Here is a 19,944-nt window from a genome sequence, read left to right as displayed (position 1 = left end):
AAGAGGGAGAGCTCGCTTTGCTTGGCTGCCTCAATTACAAGGGAGAAATACAAAGCACCTTTAATACCAACGAAGTGTTATCCAAGGTATGAGCTTTTGTGTGCCTTGATACAGTGTGTGTGTTTTGTTGGGCTCGTTATGCCAGGGCTCTCCTGGGTGCAACTGGGTTCCCTCCCCTTTTCACTGTATTCGTGCCCTCATGATCCAGTGTTTCTCAGTAGGAAAGCAATGTGAACTATTTTAGATGAGGAATAACAACAAGCCAATGAGGTGGATTAGGCTGAGAGGGTGTGTCCAGACCAAGTTTCCCCAGCACATTACCTTTGGGGATTTTGAACTCAGACTTCCCAGATAGTAGACTGATACTGACCACTGAGGAAGACTATAGTTTTGTAGACAAACACACAGCCCTCATTCTGTGTCGTGGTGCCTTCTCATGTTCTTGAACAGCACACGAAGCAATTTATGTACACAAGCTTGCAATGCCCAGCCATTTCATGTTTTCCCCTGGGTCCTAGGCTCAGAACTCTGAGCATGAGATTTCTGTAACAAATGTCAATAAATCAAAAGTAGGTTTTCAGCTTACAGATACACACTTGAACAGCATACTCAAGATTGCTACAGCACAGACATTTTTATGCAATTCAGAGCAAGAAGTGTCAGTTATCAGAGACTGTTAAATAAACAAAATATTGCAAGAGTGCTAATGTTTCAAGCATGTTTTTATTTTAAGTATAAAAAATCTGTGTTTGTGTCCTTTATAAAGTTTGTATCTCTGCTACCTGGCATTACATTTTATGACACACATGGCTTGGCCCGAAAAAGTCCAATTTATGTCAAATCCGGCCCTCCATAACAAATGATTTCAACACACCTGTGCTAGCCAGTCCTGGTCTGGATTCAGACCGCCATTAACTCTGGCTCCTGCATTTCCTGTCACATGACTTCTTGCTACACAGTTGCACCTCACTGGGTCCCAGGTCTAGGTGAGAATTTTTCTGGTGGCATGCTAGTGGTGTTGCACACATAATGGCCTATTTTAGGCCCAGTTTAAAACTGAAGCTGGTCGGCAAGAAGACCTTACCGGTGCAACTTTCATACACCCAGCATCTTGTTTAAACTGGGCTTCTGTGTGAGCAACATTAGCTCGCCAATGCAACACCTGCCCTATGGATATCTGGCAATATTCAGAAGCACTTTTATTGCACTTGTTCTGACGCTCAGCAGAGGCACTCAAAACTAGTTAACATATTTTTTATGATACCGGAAGAAAAGTGTACAAAGATAGAGCCTGGGACTGTAGATACCTAACCAATTGTTATCCCTATTAACCGGTATTAGGACTCCACCAGGCAGCTGTTCAGAGACATGTCTGTTTTGCACACTAAATTCCTGTCTTACCTAAAAAATCCCAGTAGGCTAGCCAAGCCACCATGTTATGGTAATTAACAAAAACAAATTGCAATTAACAGACCTATTAAAGTCCACTTCATCAGAGCTCCATCGCTTTTTTGCATCTGATAAAGTGGGCCACAGCTCACAGGAGCTGATGCTTGGACAAGTTTTTTGTTCCAGCTTGACCCTTTGTGTGTGTGTTTTCCCAAGATTTTTATCTGTACTTGGTAGAAACTCACAATTTATGCCCTCTCCACCATGGGAATGCTAGTGGAGCCTTTACCCTTGGAGTTTCCCCCCCTGTCATGCAGCTGAAGAATCCTTTCCAAGAACAACACCAAACATTTAATTTGGAATTTAGCCATCAGATAGATTTCCCCCCCTCAAATCTAGTAGTGATCTGGGAGAACCAGGTTTGATTTGCCACTCCTCCACTTGCACCTACTGGATGACCTTGGGCAAGCCATAGTTCTGGCACAGCTGTTCTCGAAAAAGAGCAGTTTCCGTCAGAACCCTCTCAGCCTGTCTGTTGTGGGGAGGAGAAGGGAAAGGTAGTAAGCCACTCTGAGACTCCTTTGGGTAGCGAAGGGCAGGGTATAAATCCAATCTCTTCTCCTTCTTCTCTAAACAGTATATTTTATGGAAGCACAGTGGTTTTTTTAAAGGTGCTAATAAATATAATGTAGTGCCTATTTCCAACAACAAAGCCCCACCCTCCCTCTGTAGTTTCTGAGGGTCCACTCTCTCTGGCTGACTGGGGCAGGCTAGTCACAAGGATCAGGACTTGGGAGAGACCTGCCCTCAAAGGGTGCTGGTAGTCAGGGAGTACCCGCAGAAACATGCAAAAAGCCCTGCCAAAGTGTTTCAAATACACTTTTTGGGGCTCCAATACTGGGGAGAGTGCTACTGAACTCAACATTAAAGGTAAAGGTTCCCTTGCTCGAAAGCCAGTCGAATCCGACGCTAGGGTTGCGGTGCTCATCTCCGTTTCAAAGCCGAAGAGCCAGCGCTGTCCGAAGACGTTTCCGTGGTCATGTGGCCGGCATGACTAAACACCAAGGCGCACGGAACGCTGTTACCTTCCCACCGAAGCGGTACCTATTTATCTACTTGCAATTTCTTGCTTTCGAACTGCTAGGTTGGCAGGAGGAACTCAGCAGTACTTACTTCCAAACAAACATATCTAGGATTGGGTTGCTTATATAGCAAAACAAGAAAATTGAGGCTTCACCTCTGGATAACTGGAAGCAGCACTAAGGCCCGTGATAGCACTATCATGTATGATATATTTAGATACAAATTCAGGAACAACTACTCTTAGGCTTTCTAATCACAGAAACCGAATCTCTTCTCCCTTTTCACCTAACAAAAGGGGGGAGTCTGTGTGGTTTTAGGCACGCCAGGCACAAACTCACAGGTAACCCATTCTCTCTCTCGGAACTGCAGGGAGGGAGATCTCTTTACCTGTGGCATTTCTGCCTGCCGCCCCGTTGGAAGAAGCCTTTCCAGGCGCAACAAAGCGGCAACTCTCGAGCCTTCAGGGTCCCATGAACGGAGCCCTTTAGGCCCTCTTTTCACCTGACAAATACGGGGGAGGGAGGGGGAAAGACATGTCGGCCGCTTTCCCGGCTGGCTTTCACTCTCAGAAGCGGTCACGTCCCCGTCCCTCCCTTCTGCCAGGCACTTCCTCGGCCTCCTGACTGGAAGCGGAGGAGGCGGAGGCACCGGCAGCCACTTCCCGCTCCAGGAGGCGAGGCGGGACTAGCTGCGGCCGCCGCGGCTAAGAAGTCGGGCCTGGCGCGGCGGCGGCGGGGACGAGGCGATAGCCGCCGCCGCCATGGCCCTGTGGTGGTCCCGCTGCTGCTGTTCCTGCGCTGCGCGGCTCGGCGGCCCTTGGCCGAAGGACCTGGCCGCCCGCCTGAGGCACCCGGGGGCGGGGCCGGCGGCGGTAAGTGCGCCGCGTGAGGCGGGCCCGGGCCAGGGCGAATGGAGGTCACGCGGGAATGAATGGAGGAGGAAGCAGGGCGCTCCCGCCCCGGGCGGGGAAGGGCCGAGAATGGTGGCCTCGCTGAGCTGCGGGGGAGAATTTGGGGTAGAAGAGCGAAGATCTGGGGGTGGGCCTAGAAAGAGTGGGGGGAGCCGATGGTCGTGTGGCTGTAGTTCCTGACGGAATCAGAGGTGGGCCCGGATATAGAAAAGGGCATGCAAAGGAATAAAGGAAGTGGTGCATGCAAAGGAATAAACTAGAATATTATTCAGGTATTGTTGAGTAAGCCATATGGAACAGCGCCAGGCATGTGGTGGCCGTCTAAAGTTTAAATCAGGAAGAAGAGAAACCCGTTACGTTTTATTCCCGCTCCGCGCCTCCTTCAAGGACATGGGTCTCCTCCGTTGTCCCTAGTTATCCTCGTCCCGGCCTTGTGAGGTGGGCCAGGCGGAGAGCGCCTGTTCCAAAGTCACTGGTTCTTGACTGCAGTCTGCAGTTTCCTCCTTTATTGTGATTTATTACAAAAGTATGGTGTTTCCATTTATTATTTCCGGCATTGGGTCACAAGAGCACACGAAGCTGCCTTATACTGAACTTGGTCCATCGAAGCCAGTATTGCCTCCCCAGACTAGCAGTGGCTCTCCAGGGTCTCAGGTGGACCCTTTCACATCAACTACTGCTTGACTGGTTTAACTGGATTGAACCTGCATGCCGAGCACATGCTCTACCACCAAGGCAGAGACCCATATATTAGGAAGAGCAATGGGTTTATAGGTTTATTTAAATTAAACCCACAGAAACCTCTCTAACCCAGGTGTTATGTGTTCCGATGTTTTGTAAAAATCTGGGAGGAGTCCTGTGAGTTACTCCATGTTCCTGATACCTATTGATTCGTATTGCAGCGCCCACTGACAAGTTCCCATGAAACGTACAAGTGCAGTAGAAGCTTACAGGAGATGTAACAATAGGCAGGAAGTGAAATATTAAGGACAAAAAGGCAGAAACTTATGTTGGAGACTATGCCATGGTGCTATTGGTATTTTTCTGCCCCCAGTGCATCCTCACAGTGTGAGATTTTTCAAGGCCTGTGGGCAGCCCATTATATTGGGTAACTGTTCCATAGCATTGTGTGGGGCACATTTGCTGGATGAAGTTGCTTGCAGACACTGCATGTTGCAGAGCATTCTGGTGAAATGTCTGAGAGTCCCATGTTGCCACAATTTCTTGGATGAGTGTCATCTTCTCCATCTGAGGAGGTGGGAATTTCTTGCAGCTATTCCTCCTATAGCCTGCTCTCTGGACTAGCTTTCCAAGGAGAGACTGGCCATTTAGGGATCTGGTAAGTGTGTCTCTGAGAGAGGTAATGCTGGGGTTGCTGAAGGAGTTGTGTGGGGTGAATCTGAGGCCAAACTTCTCAGGAGGAGTTTCTCCAAGGGCATATCTCTACTTAAGAGAAAGTCACTGAGAAACCCCTGGTTCCAGGGCTGTTTCACTTAATTGTTAAAATATGGCTTCATTCCTCTGGTTACACAAGAACTTGCTCTCCTTTCCTTGTGCCCGTACTTTCCTGAAGAAGGGTTCTGTGCAACCTCAAAGCTTGTGCAACATACTTCCACTTAGTCTGGTAAAGGGAAACGCCCTACAAGTTTAGTATTGTTTGAGCCAGAAAAGAATTGCAAAAGTTCCTTGCCTGGCATGAATAAACGTGGTGGAAGTTCTTGAATAACAGAGTGATTTAAAGAAATAAAATGAACACTTTCTTCTTTTTGATTTTATCAAGGCTTGTGAATACCTAATCACTGGTGGTGAGTTATAATTGCTGCCGGGCAGGGAAGCTTCATTAAATTTGTAGAATGTCTTGTTCCCCCGTTGCTGTTCCAGGTGTTCACTGTGTCACAGCATAGGTATGTCGCCTTAATTGTAAAGCTGGGTTTTGTAGACTTATGTACAAAGCTAGTTCTGTAAAATGGGAGCATAGTTCAGTGCTAGAACATCAGCTTTGTATGTCACAGGTTCCCAATTCAATTTCTGGCATTTCCAGTTAAAGCACCGATTTTGGACAGGGGCCATACAGCTCCCAAGGGGTAATCTTACAAAGCTAAAGGGACATTGAACTTTTTTGGGGGGGGTAAATGGGGAGCATTCACTTTTTAACAATCCTTTTTCTCCACTGCAATGGCTTCTGGGAGTCAGCAGAAGGGAGTTGTTTTATAAAAGGTAAAGGTTTCCCTTGCTCAAAAGCTAGTTGAATCCGACTCTAGGGGCAGTGTTCATCTCCGTTTCCAAGCCGAAGAGCCAGTGCTGTCCGAAGACGTTTCTGTGGTCACGTGGCCAGTATGACTAAATGTTGAGGTGCATGGAACGCTGTTACCTTCCCACTGAAGCGGTACCTATTTTATCTGCTTGTAATTTCTTGCTTTCGAACTGCTAGTTTGGCAGGAGCTGGGGCCAGAGATGGGAGCTCACTGCATCACATGGCACTAGGGTCTTGAACTGCCGAACTACAGACCTTCCAGTCTGCAGCTCAGCATCTTGACCTCCCTAAAATAAGAGTACAATCAGCACCAGGAGAACCTCAGGAGGAAGGGCATTCCATAGACGAGGTGCCAGCATTGAAAAAGCCCTGTCCCTGATTCACCTCTGCAGCTGGAGGCACAGGGAGCAGAGCTTGAGCAGAGTATTTTAACTGGCAGGCTGGACAGTAGTACAGGAGGAGGTGAGCCTTATATGTCTTTGTATAACTAGTCACTCTTTCTCTCTCTTTTTTTAACTGCATGCAGATGTCCGATTTTCCCGGGGGAAGTTTGGGTCTATCATTTCCAAAACTCAATAGTATATTTTGGCGGTAAGTTGTAAATTCTTTATTACACCATAAAAATCAGAGTGAGTTTCTGTTGGCCTGGCTCAGTATTTTTAGAAGTCTACCTATTATGGATACAGATTTGAGCCATAGCACAAATCACAAATTTGGGGCACTAATTTGGGGTCTTACAGGACCTAGTAGTTGAATATTTGTCTTTTGCATATGTAATGCCATACATTGGGCATAATTGATTTGGAGAGTCTATTGTACATTGTATTGAAATGAAATAATGCACAAGAGCCATATTACATTTACAGTATGGATATAATACTTTCAGACTGTGCAACTATGTATATTGCACTCCTTGGTGGTTATGAATGTTTAGTAGAGTACAGTTAGTTTATTGTACTGAGGTTATTAAAGCAACGGAGTAAGTATCTTCTCTGTACTGCATGCCAAACTACATATTATCAAAGGGTACAGAGCTGCTGTCCCATCTTTCTTTTTGGTAACATTTAATGTAGACATGTACAATAATGCCATCATGCTTTGCATCTCCCTGCTTCCACCTCATGTTTTTGGAGGAATTGGGGGAGGCAGTGCAGGGAGGTAACATCTTGTAAAACCTTGCAAGAATGCAACATGATGGTGGCTCCGTGTCCCTTACAAGGTGACAGTCCTCACTTCAGTTCCTGTAATAAAACAATGGTGCAGTAACCATGCCATCCTAAGCAGTGTCATCCTTCTAAGCCTCTTGAAGTCCACTGACTTTAGAAAATACGGCTTTGCTTAAGATGGCTCTGTAACATAAGGAGCATCTTGCCTCCAAACACGACTATGTAATATAGTTCCTTCTTGTGCTCCTCTTCTCTCTTATTTGTTTCTGGTCAGTTATTAGATGAGGAGCAAAAGAGAATGAACATGGAGTCTAGTGCTGGAATTCCTCATTTATTTCATTGTATAAAAATCCCACCTTGTTCAAAATTCCATGGATGGAATTTTTGCTGATTTCCCCCACTTCCTACAGTAGACCTTTGGCTCATCTTTTGTGCTTTTCCAGGGAGGGCGGGGATTCCTGGAATTTGGACAGGTATTTGGAGCAGGAGGAGACAAGGTGAGAAAGTCACATTTCAGACAGAAATCCCTTTTGTCCATAGAAATTCTCCACTGGATCCAACCCTATTATTCAATTAGGAATGGCCAAAAAGATTAAATACAGGTTTATATTTTAAAATGTATATGTATTAAAATACAAAGTATCTGCTTCTCTAAGTGGATACAGTGACTGCTTTCTGAGTGTTTCTCCATTCAAAGAAGAATTTAGAGGAAGAAAACTTTAGGATCCAGTTGTAGGATCCAATCCAAGGAAGAGTAACAAGTTACTGATGCTTGAAAAGTTTTTTTCTCAGAATATAATATCTGAGTTTGCCTTCTGAGTGAAGATATTATCATGATTATAATCTTCTTTGAGTCACTTAGAAAGAAGAAAGTGTTCTAAATACATTTTCTAAGATAAAAGCACTTCACAATTTTATATGCTTTATGACGGTTTCTCAGTGAGTTTCAGTGTCTACATTCTTTCAAACAGTATTGTTGCCAGGTTTCATCATACAACGGCGCAAACACACAGCTGTGGTAAAATGGTTAGTGATGAAAAATATAAGGACCCTTTTAAACTTGGAAGGAAAGACTTGAAAAATCTCTATGAAGATATTAAAAAGGTGAGCTGGCTGTGATGAATGAACAAATGAATGCTTTGAAAGAGACTAACATTTAATCATCCTATACATTTATCATGCAGCTTTGTAAGTACGTTTTTGTTTGTTTACAGGAATTATGGGTGTCAACTACAGAACTGAAGGAAATGTGTGAATATTACTTCGATGGGAAGGGGAAGGCCTTTCGACCTGTGATTGTGGTGCTAATGGCTCGGGCATGCAATTTTCATCATAACAAATCTGAGTAAGTCCCAAAGCCTGGTTATTTTTGAAGGTCTTAAAATATCAGGCACAGTTTCCTTGCCTTAAAAAAAACAAATTACTTGCCACGTCCTGTAAACTGAAGCCAAGTGTTTCTGTGCTTGACCTTAAATCTTCTGAGCTAGGTGTCTTGTTAGCAATGGTCGTTTCCAGTCAAACCTTGGGGAGCAGGCATTCATTTCTATGGGTTGTTGCCTTGTCTGGCGGCATGTGATCACCATCGAAGCTGCGAGGACCCTGGGAATGTGGTGGTCAGAAAGGGGAAGCTGTTCCCGATTGCAGTCCTTTGTGGACGGATAGATCTGTGAATAAACGGAAGTGCTCAGTCCAAAGCAGCTGTGCGCTTTCCTGGGGACTGACCCAGCTGATGCATCTGTGTGCTGTTCTGCTTCCAAGGATGAGGATCTCAGAGGCACTCCTGCATTAGGGAAAACGAGCCAGCAGGTGTTTCTGCACTGCATCCAACTCTGACCAGCAGAACTTGTAGCAGTTGCTTGCTGTTGACCTTCAGGCAACCAGAGATTTTACACTCCAACTTGCAGATTTTAAAATTGTGCTGAACAGCGGCCTGGACCAGGTTGAGCTGTGAGCTATGACCTGGCTATGCAGGTAGGCTTTGTAGAATTCCTTCCTACTGGGAGGGGTTATGTATGCCACGTAAAATAGAATTTGTGGGATTCATGATGTCAGCTCTACCTTTGTAAAATCAGCTGACCTTAAAAAGCAGGTCAGTCAACAGCTAAGGTATGAAAAGCCTGTTATTCCTGTTAAATGTAAACTGGTTTTTTACATGATAAAGAGGGCAAATAAAACGTTGGCTTTATAACATACTAGCATCATGTCTTGCTTATAAACCTTTTATTCTCCCAAAGTAGTCTTGATAGGTTTGGAAATGATCGTTCTTAAACCTGCTTGTTTGGACAACAACAAAGGAAGCGAACTTAATTCTTCTCCTTCTTGTTTTGCATTCTCAGAGCAGATTTGTGCTTTATAATTTGCTAGCATTCCTGGGACAAATAGCAATTACCCCTAGTGAGCAGCCTAACAATTTTTTCTTAAGTGACCATTTTAGGCTTGTGCAGGTTCTCTTCCTGTGTCATTACTTACTGTGTGTATCACTTGTGTAAGTGCTATGGGGTGTTGCCATTTCTCTGCACTCAACGGAGAGGAAGGCTTTGCGTTCCCTTATCTTCAGGGCCTTCATTCAGTGCCTGTTTTGCACAATGAATGAGAAAATTGCAGAGAACTGTCACTGACTGTAATTTGTGCCTGGGTTATTTTATTGCTATGAGGATGATATAGTTATCTTATTCCATCCACTGAGCAAATAAGCATTTGAAACGAAATCCCAAACAGTGAGATCTAATTGAACTGATACATTGAACGTATGCAGGATTCAAGGTGGAGTAAAGTCCAGGTGGGGTAAAGCGTGATCTGTAAAAAGGGGCAAGGTAAGTGGGAAATGCTGCTTGGAGTGGGGGAGGGCTACTGACAAAGGTGGCAGCCCCATTGGGAAATAAGTCATTGGGCCTGTGATTCTGCTGCACAGAACCGTATTGCACTCTTGGTTGTATAAACATTTTGCTTTGCAGTTCTATGGGATCAATTAACTTGCCGTCCCTTGTACTTTGATTGCAGAGGAGTCTGTAGGTTTTGCTAATGAGCTTTCATAGTGGAATGCAGAGCAGTTTGTTCCCAACAGTGGTCAGCCAGCTTCCCCGGGGAGGTTCATTGTAAAGGCTGGCGGTAAGAGCCATCTGTTGTTTGCTCCTGTCCGCTGTTAATGAGAGGTGGTATATTGCACCCCACTGCAGTGCCTGTCTCTCATGGTTCATATTTCACAGTGAATTAGTAGATGATGGCTTTGGTTAATCTTTCTAAAAGCTGTTTTGTTCTAGCAACAATCTCAGCATCTCATGAGAGAAAATTCCATTGGTTGCTCTCTACCAGCTGTTCCTCAGTTTGTTGGATAAACTGAAGTTCTAAGTAAGAGAGAGTAATCTTTCTCTTGTGGGCTTGTGTGTCTATACTCCCCCTCCCCCATGTCTACTCTGGGAGGTGACCCACATGAGAAATAGTGCTGAATGTTTACATTGCCTTTGGTGGTTGTAAGAGCAGAGTACTCCATATTACTGGTAAGGAATGTTAAGACTGAGTTTGGAAGAATAAGTTGAGCATAGAGCCACTCAACCCCAAAATATGTGTTGCCATCGTGCCAGTAACTATTGCAGGTTCGGTATCCTTCTAGTGCTGACAAAGGTGGTATCTTGAATATTTCTGTCTTGCTTAGCTACTGCTTTCCTCCCCCACCCCATTTTAGGGAAATGCAGGCAAGTCAGCGTTCCATAGCGGCCATTGCAGAGATGATCCACACAGCTACTCTAGTTCATGATGATGTCATTGATGATGCAAACTCACGAAGAGGAAAATTGACTGTTAACCAAATCTGGGGGGAAAGAAAGGTGAGTGTGTCAGTAATTGTATGAATTTCTCCTACAGTTTTTTGGAGAGGAGGGGGGAGATGCTTAAATAAGAGTCTGCTAATATCTCGAAAAGTATAAATCAGTGTGGATGATACAGCAAGCTAGAATGCAGAGAGCAGGTTTTGTCTTTTAAAGATCTGTAAAATAGATATGAGTTTAGATGAATGTGTGCGTTCTGTGCAACTGCAACCATACTGAACTAAGTTGGCTATACTTAGCCAAAACTGGAGCACAGTCCAGCCAAATAAAAACCCTGTTATCCTATTGAATAGCCATGGCTTAGTTATGGTGCTCATGCCTTGCATGAGAAGGCCCTGGTTCACTCCCTTGTATCTCCAGATCAAAATGTTTCTCTGCCAGTCCAAGTAGATGAACTAATGGTTTAAGTCTGCATAAGGCTGCTTCTTCACGCATCCAGAATTAAGCACCTCAGATTCATGTTGATTACGATTGGAGATGTAAACTTGAATTTAAATATCTCCCATGGACATTGTGATGAGACTTCAAACATGCTTGATTTTGGCTGGATTGTAGCCACACAAAATACACATTCTACCATCCTTTGGAACAAGCAAGGCAGAAGTTTTATAGTAAGTAATATTTTGAAACATAATCATAGGCATCAAAATGTGTACATGTCAGGTCTTTGGTCCTGTATATCCATGTTTCAACCTATGAGCTGTTAAATGGGAAATCATGATTATGGCCTGGATCCTGTCAAAAATATCTGCTTGTGTAAGGGGGAGGGCACAGTTTTCACCAGTTCTCTCCCCCCCCCCAAACAGCTTTCCAGTTCTCCTGCTGCTTCTGGGAGCTCACCATTCTCCTGAAGCAGTCTTTCAGGGGGTATTTTGGGCTGCAGTGAGGAGGAGGAGGTGGGGAAATCATCCTTCCATGCACAGAATTTAGAAGAGAGATTGGCTTTATACCCCACCCTTCACTCGGAGTCTCAGAGCAGTTTACAATCTCCTTTCCCTTCCCCTCCCTACAAGACACCCTGTGAGGTAGGTGGGGCTGAGAGAGCTCTCTCAAGGACTGCTCTTGAGAGAACAGCTGAGAGAACTTGTAACTGTCCAAGGGTCACACCAGCAGCTGCATGTCCAGAAGTGGGAAATCAAACCTGGTTCTCCCAGATTAAAGTGTGCACTCTTAACCACTACACCAACTGGCTCTCCAGCCCCGTGTTCAGCAGTCTTCACCCCAACCACCCTGTATACCTGCCCTGGACACCTCAATCTTTTTATGTTGGAATAAGTAGCCTGCAGTACCATTCCATAACAGAGTTGCAGCCTTCTAAGCTCATTGAAAGCAATGGATTTGGAAAGATGTAAATCTGCTTAAGGGTGACATTGCTAGTCACCTAGTGTGTGGAACCCAGCTCATTAAAAAGCAATCTCTGCCTCCGTGCTTTTGAGAGCTAGAATTGGGCAGATTCTCTACTGTGATATTGAATGCAAAGATGCTAGGCAGGCCTGGGGGCAGAGCAAGAGTGATGGTGAGCATGAAAGGCAGAATTCTGACCCCCGTACCACATGTATCATATCACTACTCATGTTAAGAGCCACGTGTGAACAGTTTTTAATCTCCTTGAGTGTGGTTTCTGTAATACGTTTTTCATGTTTCCGTGAAAAAGCTTTTATTCCTGCATGAGAATTTTTTGTGTTTTAAAATATTAAACACACTGCCCAGTGAACAGGCTAGAAACTGTTATCTATGCTCTCTTAAAGGGGGGAAAAAACTGTAGGTAGTCTGCTTTTCAGAATGCTTCTAAAAGTCTCGCGTTTGGGGAATGCTAAGGAAGCATATTTTTGCAGCTTTCTCATGAACACAAGTAAGGTCAAGATTGTATCCTGCCAGTACTGTCCTGGAAAATGGAACCTCTGAATTAGGCTTGGAGAGGAGGCTTAGCTAAGACTTCAATAATAATTAGAAGTTATCAGTTCCTTGCTCTCAGGGTAATATGATAACCTGGGGAAACGTTCTTACCTTTTCTCTCTGCTTCTTGGAGCACTATCTCCCCTTTCCTTATCTCATGAAAGATGACCCTTTACAGAGAAGAGAAAACTAAACAAACCAACCCCTCTTTTCTCTAGAATGCAGCTACCCTGAAATACATGCACAGATGTTCCTCACCTCTTTTAAATGGCAGTTTGTTACGATATCACCCACCTATCCGGCCAGTGCACACAGCTGATACAGATATCTGTCCAGCCTCATTTAGCTGAATGGATACACCCATTAGGGCAGTGCATTTCATGCATCCAGGGACACTAGCTACATGCTGCTACAGATGGACCAGGGACATTGTGTGTTAACACAGTAAACTCCTCTTGGCTGAACTGAAAGGAGCTGCCTCAATTCCATCCTTGAACATACATAAACAAAATGAACACTGAATAAATCTTTTACAAGGAGCCTCTAAAAGCTGCTCTTCCAGCATGTGGCAGTTAAACTGGCTAACTTTTATCCTGCTGGCAAATGTACTCCGTCATCCAAGGGATCCATAGACTGACCATACACATGTACAAAGAGAACGCATTAAATTAAAGCTCTGAAATAAATGTTGGGTTTCCCCCCTCTGTATTAATGAGGGGGAGGAAATAAGTTAGATGTCATATCTAATGCAGTAAAAAAAATAGAAATGCTAAAAGGTGTATCTTTCTCTTCCAGGCAGTCCTAGCAGGTGATTTCATCCTTTCTGCAGCATCTCTAGCTTTAGCACGTGTTGGAAACACAACCATTGTTTCTGTGCTAACGCAGGTGATTGAGGATCTGGTGCGTGGTAAGGCTTTTTAACAACATAGCTAGATTCAGTTGATGCCTTTGTCTAGACAACCAGGTAACTGACACTGTTGGCATTTACATATTTTTAATAGGTGAATTTCTTCAGCTGGGTTCCAAAGAAAACGAAACAGAGAGATTTGCTCACTACCTCGAAAAAACATTCAAGAAGACTGCAAGTCTTATAGCAAACAGCTGTAAAGCAGTATGTACGTTCCGTCTCTCCTGTTGTTAATATACTGTGACGCAGGGGAGGGAAAACTGAAATTAAGACTGTACTGCCCCCCCCCCCCCCCCAGTTCTTCTATTAGTTTCTGGGACAAAAGGGATCATATTATTTGCTTCCTGTTCCTGAGATTATGGCCCTAAAAATCTGCAGGCCCCTCCAATCTGTTGCTCTGCTCAGAAGGCCCATAATTATCTCCCCTTTTTTACATCTCAGTGTTTAAAAGATGCTCACTTGTGTGTTCCTGCTTGAATTGCAGTATGTATTTTCAGTGGACTTCCATGTCCCATCTATTAGAATGGGATGAAGGGATGTCCTCCTTAAAATGGAGGAATGGAGAATGTTGTAAGCTGCTTTGAGTCCCCATGAGCTATCTCTCCTTATATATAATTGAATAGTGGGTGCCAAAGTTCTAATTCTAAAATGCACTCCCTTAGTGTATGGCTGATGGCACTGCTCCTCAGCATATATCGCCACCAATCAGAAGGCAAAGCCCGGGTCCCGCCCACACCACAACTGCTGCGACAACCTGGTCTTTTGCATATGGAAGCTGATTGGACTTCAGTCCATTCCACACCTCAAACTCCCCCCCCCCGCAAGGCAGTTGGGATTTTCAGTTGCATAACATACCTCATAGGGGAGAGGAGAATGGGTAACAATGGTTACCACTCTCCAGGTGAGGGCTACAGATAACTCAAACATACAAATGCTCTTCAGGTAGCAGAGATCAGTCCCTCTGGAGAAAACAGTGGACTCTGTCATTAAACCCTGCTGAGGTCGCCACAGGAAACTGACACTGTTTGCCCAAAGCCAGAGCACTCTCCCAGAGCCTCTTTCTAGATCCCGTTGTATTTATTTCCGCAACGGGCATTATTTCTAGTAGATGAATAAAGAATATCTACACTTCCCCACACAATCTGTTTTGTAGAAAACTCTTAGATACAAAATGATAGACTTGAAATCGTCCCCAAGGTGTTCTTGGACATATCCTTAAACATGAATGTGATGTAGTATGTTTCGCGTGTGTCACTCATACAACTTGCTTATAAAAGGCGACTTTAAAAAAATGGGTGGTGATTGTGAAACTGGTCCTTTTGAAAACTCTGGTATGAGCAGAGATGACTGGGCAGTTTCCCAACATATGTATAAAATGTGGTCACAAGACTAGTTCAGCAGAAACTCGCAAAGAGTCATTTTGTGACATAATCTTAAGTGTATGGAAATGGATGTATGTTGGTTGTGTTCACATGGAACCACCCCCAGTTCAGCACTGTGATTCTCTGTTTGCATTGTTTTGAGAAAGATGGATACTCTGTATGAGGAAGAGAGTGAACATCATTCCACTAAACATGGTGGTATGATTGCTGAGACCCGAGCTGTAATTTGGTTCTTCATACCTCTAGTCTGCTTCTCCCTTGTGTGGTGAGTGACAGAAGGGGTGAGGGGGACTACAAAGATGGAGGTCCTGTACCTGAGATGTGGGGGTCTGGGATCGGGGATCCAGCTCCCGATGCTTGGTGGGGCATCACTGACCCCAACGCCAAGTGCGAGGAGTCTGGGAGTGATCCTGGATGCCTCCCTTTCAGTGGAGGCCCAGCTCACTGCCATTTTGCCAGGTTTGCCTTTTAGCATCTTTGGCAGGTCAGGTAACTGGCTCCCTATCTCTCTTCCCGTGGCTACAGTGTTCCATGCAATGGTCACTTCCAGGTTGGGTTACTGTAACTCGCTCTATGCGGGGCTGCCCTTGAACCTGACCCAGAAACTGCAGCTGGTGCAGAATGCAGCAGCACACTTGCTGACAGCGACACCCATGCGGGTGTGCGTTCAGCCAGTGCTTTGCCAATTGCACTGGCTGCCAAAACAGTACCGGTTCCAATTCAAGGTCATGGTATTGACCTTCAAAGCCTTATGTAGACTGGGGCCGGCATACCTACGGGACCTTCTGTCCCCTTATGTACGCTGGAGAGCCTTGCACTCTGCTGAGCAACATCTAGTGGTGGTCCTTGGCCCAAAAGACGTTCGCTTAGCCCCGACTAGGGCCAAGGCTTTTTCTGCCCTGGGCACCAGCCTGCTGGAATGCAGTCCATCTTGGCCTCGCCTGCCCACAGAGTTGCCCACAGAACTATTTTGAGATCATCAGTCTGATCATCCTGCAGGAAGTTTTAAATGGACTGCCCTGAAAATGTTTTTTACCTGGTTTTGCCATCCTGCCATTATATGATTGCTTGGATGTTTTTAATTTTTTAATCTGCTTATTATATTTATTGTTATCCAATTCTATTGTGAGCTGCCCTGAGCCCATTTTGGGATAGGGCGGGATATAAACCAAATAAAATAAAATCATAAATAAAATAAAATTATAAAAATACTACAAACAGAACAAGGTAGCTAGCAAATGCATTTGCTAATCAGAAAAGGGGGATTTCCAGACCCTGGCGGTGCTTCCAGAATAGAAGCAAGTGAAGGATCCCTGAGTTTGGGTACAGTTTGGTGTAGTGGTTAAGTGTGCGGACTCTAATCTGGGAGAACCGGGTTTGATTCCCCACTCCTCCACTTGCACCTGCTGATGTGACCTTGGGTCAGTCACAAGCTCTGGCACAGCTGTCCTTGAGAAAGAGCAGTTTGTGTCACAGTTCTCTCAGCCCCACCCACCTCACAGGGTATCTGTTGTGGGGAGGGGAAGGGAAAGGAGTTTGTAAGCCGCTCGGAGACTCCAAGTGAAGGGCGGGGTATAAATCCAATCTCCTCTTCTTCTTCTTCTACAGTAGGTTAGCATAGCATCTGTCTTGAGTTTATCATATATGTGCCACAACCAGTCCAGTAGACGTTAATTTTTTGCTGTGTTGCTGTTTGACAACTAGTGTGTAGCTCTAATGCTGCATCTCCTTGTCCCCAGCCTGTCTTTACAATGTGATGTGTAGCCACGATGAATATTTCATATATCCAATCTATATTCAGAATTTAAATATATATTTAATGTGGCAGTTCTTTTGGGCACTGTTTTCTAACAGAGCTAGTTTTGTACGTGCCTGGATAAATAAGTGAGGACAAAGAGAGGTGTTGTGAATGCGCTGCTCAAATGAACGATGGATACTAACAAAGGGACTGTGTTTCTCTTTCAGGTGTCCATTCTGGGCTGCCCTGATCCCAAAGTTCATGAGATTGCATACCAATATGGAAAAAATGTCGGCATAGCATTTCAGGTATAGTGATGAATACCATGTAGTGAAATACACTAAAGCAAATTAGTTTCTTGAATACAGTGGATGTTAGTTAGATATTGTGTATGTTATTGTAACAACACTTGGGTTTCCTTTTTTCTTTTCAGTTAATAGACGATGTGCTAGATTTTACAGCATGCTCCAGTCAGCTAGGGAAGCCAGCCTCAGCAGACCTTAAGCTTGGAATAGCCACCGGTCCCGTCTTATTTGCTTGTCAGCAGGTAGGATTAACAAAAATGCTCCCTTTCTCTATCACCCTGAAAAAATAAACACTGATGGTTAATAGTGCTGTACTGAAATTTAAAGAGTGGTCTTTGGCTGATGTCAGCAATTTCTGCAGGAAAAGTGTGTTCCTCTTGCAATTCCAATCGTTTTGCACTGTTTGATATTTCGGATACTTCTTTTGGCAGGGGTTCTAATTTTTTGTGATCCTAGTCCTGTTGCATTATTTGTGGATGTCCCACAGTATTTGATTGCTTGGATCTACTTGATGTTTATGTGGATGGAAAGATTCTCATCTATAAGGGTGACTTTCTCGTCTTCCCTTCCACTGCACCCCAAAATGCTAATTTTGGAAAATCCCATCTCTGAGGAGTAGCATTTCTGGGGGCATTTTGGGTTGCAGCATGGGTGGGGAAGCAAGAAAGTCCCAGTGGCACACGGAAATCCTTCCATCAAACACATGGCTAGTGGATCCAAGCAATTATTTTTGATGGAACAAAAGCTGTAAATTAGGGAGGGCAGTGGATAATTTCTCACTGCCTTTTGTATTCTGCTAAACTCTTGTTTCTTAGAGAGATTACTTAATTTTGTCTCCTTCACTTAGTTTCCAGAAATCAATGCTATGATAATGAGGCGATTTAGTTTGCCTGGAGATGTTGAACGTGCACACGAATATGTTTTCCAGGTAAGGCTAATACAAAATAAAATACCAACTCCCACTTTTGTATGGTTCAGCTAAATAATGATATCCAATTATTGTAATACTTGGCTAAAACGACTCCCTCTGACTGTAGAATTTCTAGCCCTCTACTGACTCCAAAAGGGCATCCCTGCACACTTTTTTCAGCTATGGATTTGATTCTAGCCTTTGCTCTTGTAGACATTGGTTTTATCAAGTCTTAATGCTGAATGTTTCTTGAAATGTGTGTGTTTTTGCAAAGATTTGAAAACCGAACTTTTTGGAACTTCAGCATGCCCATTTACAAGCACTTGTACTTCCCTGTACCCTGACTCCCTTTCCCACTGCTGGCCCATGCTACTGTGGTGGTGGTGGTGGTCTCATGTTCCCTAGGAGCAGCATGGAAGTCTCACGTGAAGCTGCCTCAGACCACTGGTCCATCAAAGTCAGTATTGTCTACTCAGACAGGCAGTAGCTTTCCAGGTCTCAGGCAGAGGTCTTTGACATCACCTATGGCCTTGTGCTTTTAACTGGAGGTGTTGGGGATTGAACCTGGGACCTTCTGCATGCCAAGCAGATGCTCTACCACTGAGCCATAGCCCCTCCCATCAATGGATATTCTCTGCAGGATCCAACCCTTTAAGGATGCCTAATGTTTTATTGTTCACAGAAACTTGTTTTTGCTAATTTAAATATGTAAGTTCAGCTGTCTAGGACTTCATCTTCAGTGTTTCATTTCTCAACACAGACAGCACTTTGAATGAAATACCACATATGTAAAACAGCAAATGTAAGCTGGAGCTTATTAAAACATTATCACGGTGTATATTCATATATGGTTCAGAAATGTTAAACCATAGTTGTAAACTCTGAAATTGAGCACTAAGTTTCTCTGTGCCTTTTCTTCTAGAGTGATGGTCTACAGCAGACTACCTACCTCGCCCAACGCTATTGCCATAAGGCGATACAAGAGATCAGCAAACTCCGGCCGTCCCCAGAAAGAGATGCCCTCATACAGCTGGCGGAAATGGTCCTTTCACGAGACAAATGACCCACCCCTCCTTCCACTCGTTCTGGCAGCTATTTACCAGACTGTGCCTAAAACTACACTTCAAAACATCTTAGCTTGCTCCCAATGCAGTTACAATTTTTTTAATTACCTTTCACTTTCCCCCTAAAATATGAAGAATTTATATTGAAGGAAGCCACATAAAATGATGAAATACCAGTCTATGAAACTGATGCGAATGCCTCACGGCTACTTTTTGATGTGGGATTCTTGTCTTGTGTAGGCAACTGTTTACATTGTTCACTGTCAACATCCAAGGCCATAATGAGAATAAATACAATCAATGTGTTGAAAATCACTTTTACAAACCTCTGGTGTGTTGACTCTTTGTCACTATAACAAAATAGGTTGACAATTATCTTAATTGTCTATTAGAATGTCAGAGTACCCAAAATATTAAAGGAGAATGGTTTATTATAAAAGACTGTACATAAATTTTGTAATTAAACAGGTTATATATACAAATTAAAAGAAGCTGTTCCAATTTATAAATGAAATACAGATAGGTTTTTACTAGTTGCTAATGATTTCAGAAAATTACAAATGAACAAATACGAAAAAGCAAGAAAGCATTTAATAAAATTAGGTTCATTTAAGGTAAGAAGGCAAGGGAATGTTTCAGTATTTAATGTCACTAGAAAATGAGTGATAACTGTAACCAATCACATGTCCAATGTACCTGATTTCTCACCATGTAAGTGTTTAATACCCAGAAGGCCAGTGCTTAAGTTCCAAAATAAATCTTCACTACATACAGTAATCCCTCACTAAATTGTTCTGCCTTAGATAATCTATGTAATACAAGTTTTATACAAACTGAGACTGGACATGTCATCTGACCTTGTGCTCAATGGGGAAGGGAATGTGTCAAAGTGCATGCGTTGTCTTTCTAACAATAAGAGAAGAATAGGTCTGTGTGTTTCCCTGTAGGAGTGGGTGGGGGCCTTCCCATAGGAGCATTCTCTCTCATGTAAGACTGGCCTCACTTTAGGCTGCCCACAGAGTCTGTATTCATGGATGGTTGTGTGAGTATGCTTTTGAAATACAGTGCTGTGGACAATCAGTAGCAAGTTTATTTTTCAGACAGGCAATTTTTTTA

The 19,944-nt window shown here is 43.9% G+C and overlaps 2 protein-coding genes across 2 annotated transcripts in view; one reads left to right on the top strand and one right to left on the bottom strand.

The window, feature by feature from the left end:
• The window catches only part of LOC107113060 (selenoprotein O-like), a 44,749-nt gene extending 41,666 nt beyond the window's left edge, over positions 1 to 3,083 (bottom strand). Inside the window, exon 1 of the mRNA XM_015414298.1 lies at positions 2,860 to 3,083. The gene's annotated coding sequence lies outside the window, so the exon portion shown is untranslated. The remainder of the gene's footprint in view (positions 1 to 2,859) is intronic.
• A 3,084-nt stretch (positions 3,084 to 6,167) lies between these two features.
• On the top strand, positions 6,168 to 19,143 carry PDSS1 (prenyl (decaprenyl) diphosphate synthase, subunit 1). Its single transcript, XM_015414297.1, has 10 exons — positions 6,168 to 6,227; positions 7,774 to 7,906; positions 8,017 to 8,147; positions 10,485 to 10,626; positions 13,318 to 13,429; positions 13,524 to 13,633; positions 16,777 to 16,857; positions 16,983 to 17,096; positions 17,702 to 17,782; positions 18,687 to 19,143. The coding sequence occupies exons 2-10, from the start codon at positions 7,826 to 7,828 to the stop codon at positions 18,825 to 18,827; spliced, it is 993 nt and encodes a 330-aa protein (XP_015269783.1). The 5' UTR covers positions 6,168 to 6,227; positions 7,774 to 7,825; the 3' UTR covers positions 18,828 to 19,143.
• Positions 19,144 to 19,944: the final 801 nt, after the last annotated feature.

This window comes from Gekko japonicus, unplaced genomic scaffold (assembly GCF_001447785.1).
Source record: "Gekko japonicus isolate JY-2015 unplaced genomic scaffold, Gekko_japonicus_V1.1 scaffold80, whole genome shotgun sequence".
Lineage (NCBI taxonomy): Eukaryota > Metazoa > Chordata > Lepidosauria > Squamata > Gekkonidae > Gekko > Gekko japonicus.
This window is presented reverse-complemented; position numbering and strand designations above follow the sequence as displayed.

Coding starts and splice junctions, on each gene's coding strand:
- PDSS1 (XM_015414297.1), top strand. CDS start 7,826: ATGGTTAGTGATGAAAAATATAAGGACCCTTTTAAACTTGGAAGGAAA. Junction 16,858..16,982: donor ATGTCGGCATAGCATTTCAG/GTATAGTGATGA, acceptor TTTTCTTTTCAG/TTAATAGACGATGTGCTAGA. Junction 17,097..17,701: donor TCTTATTTGCTTGTCAGCAG/GTAGGATTAACA, acceptor TCCTTCACTTAG/TTTCCAGAAATCAATGCTAT.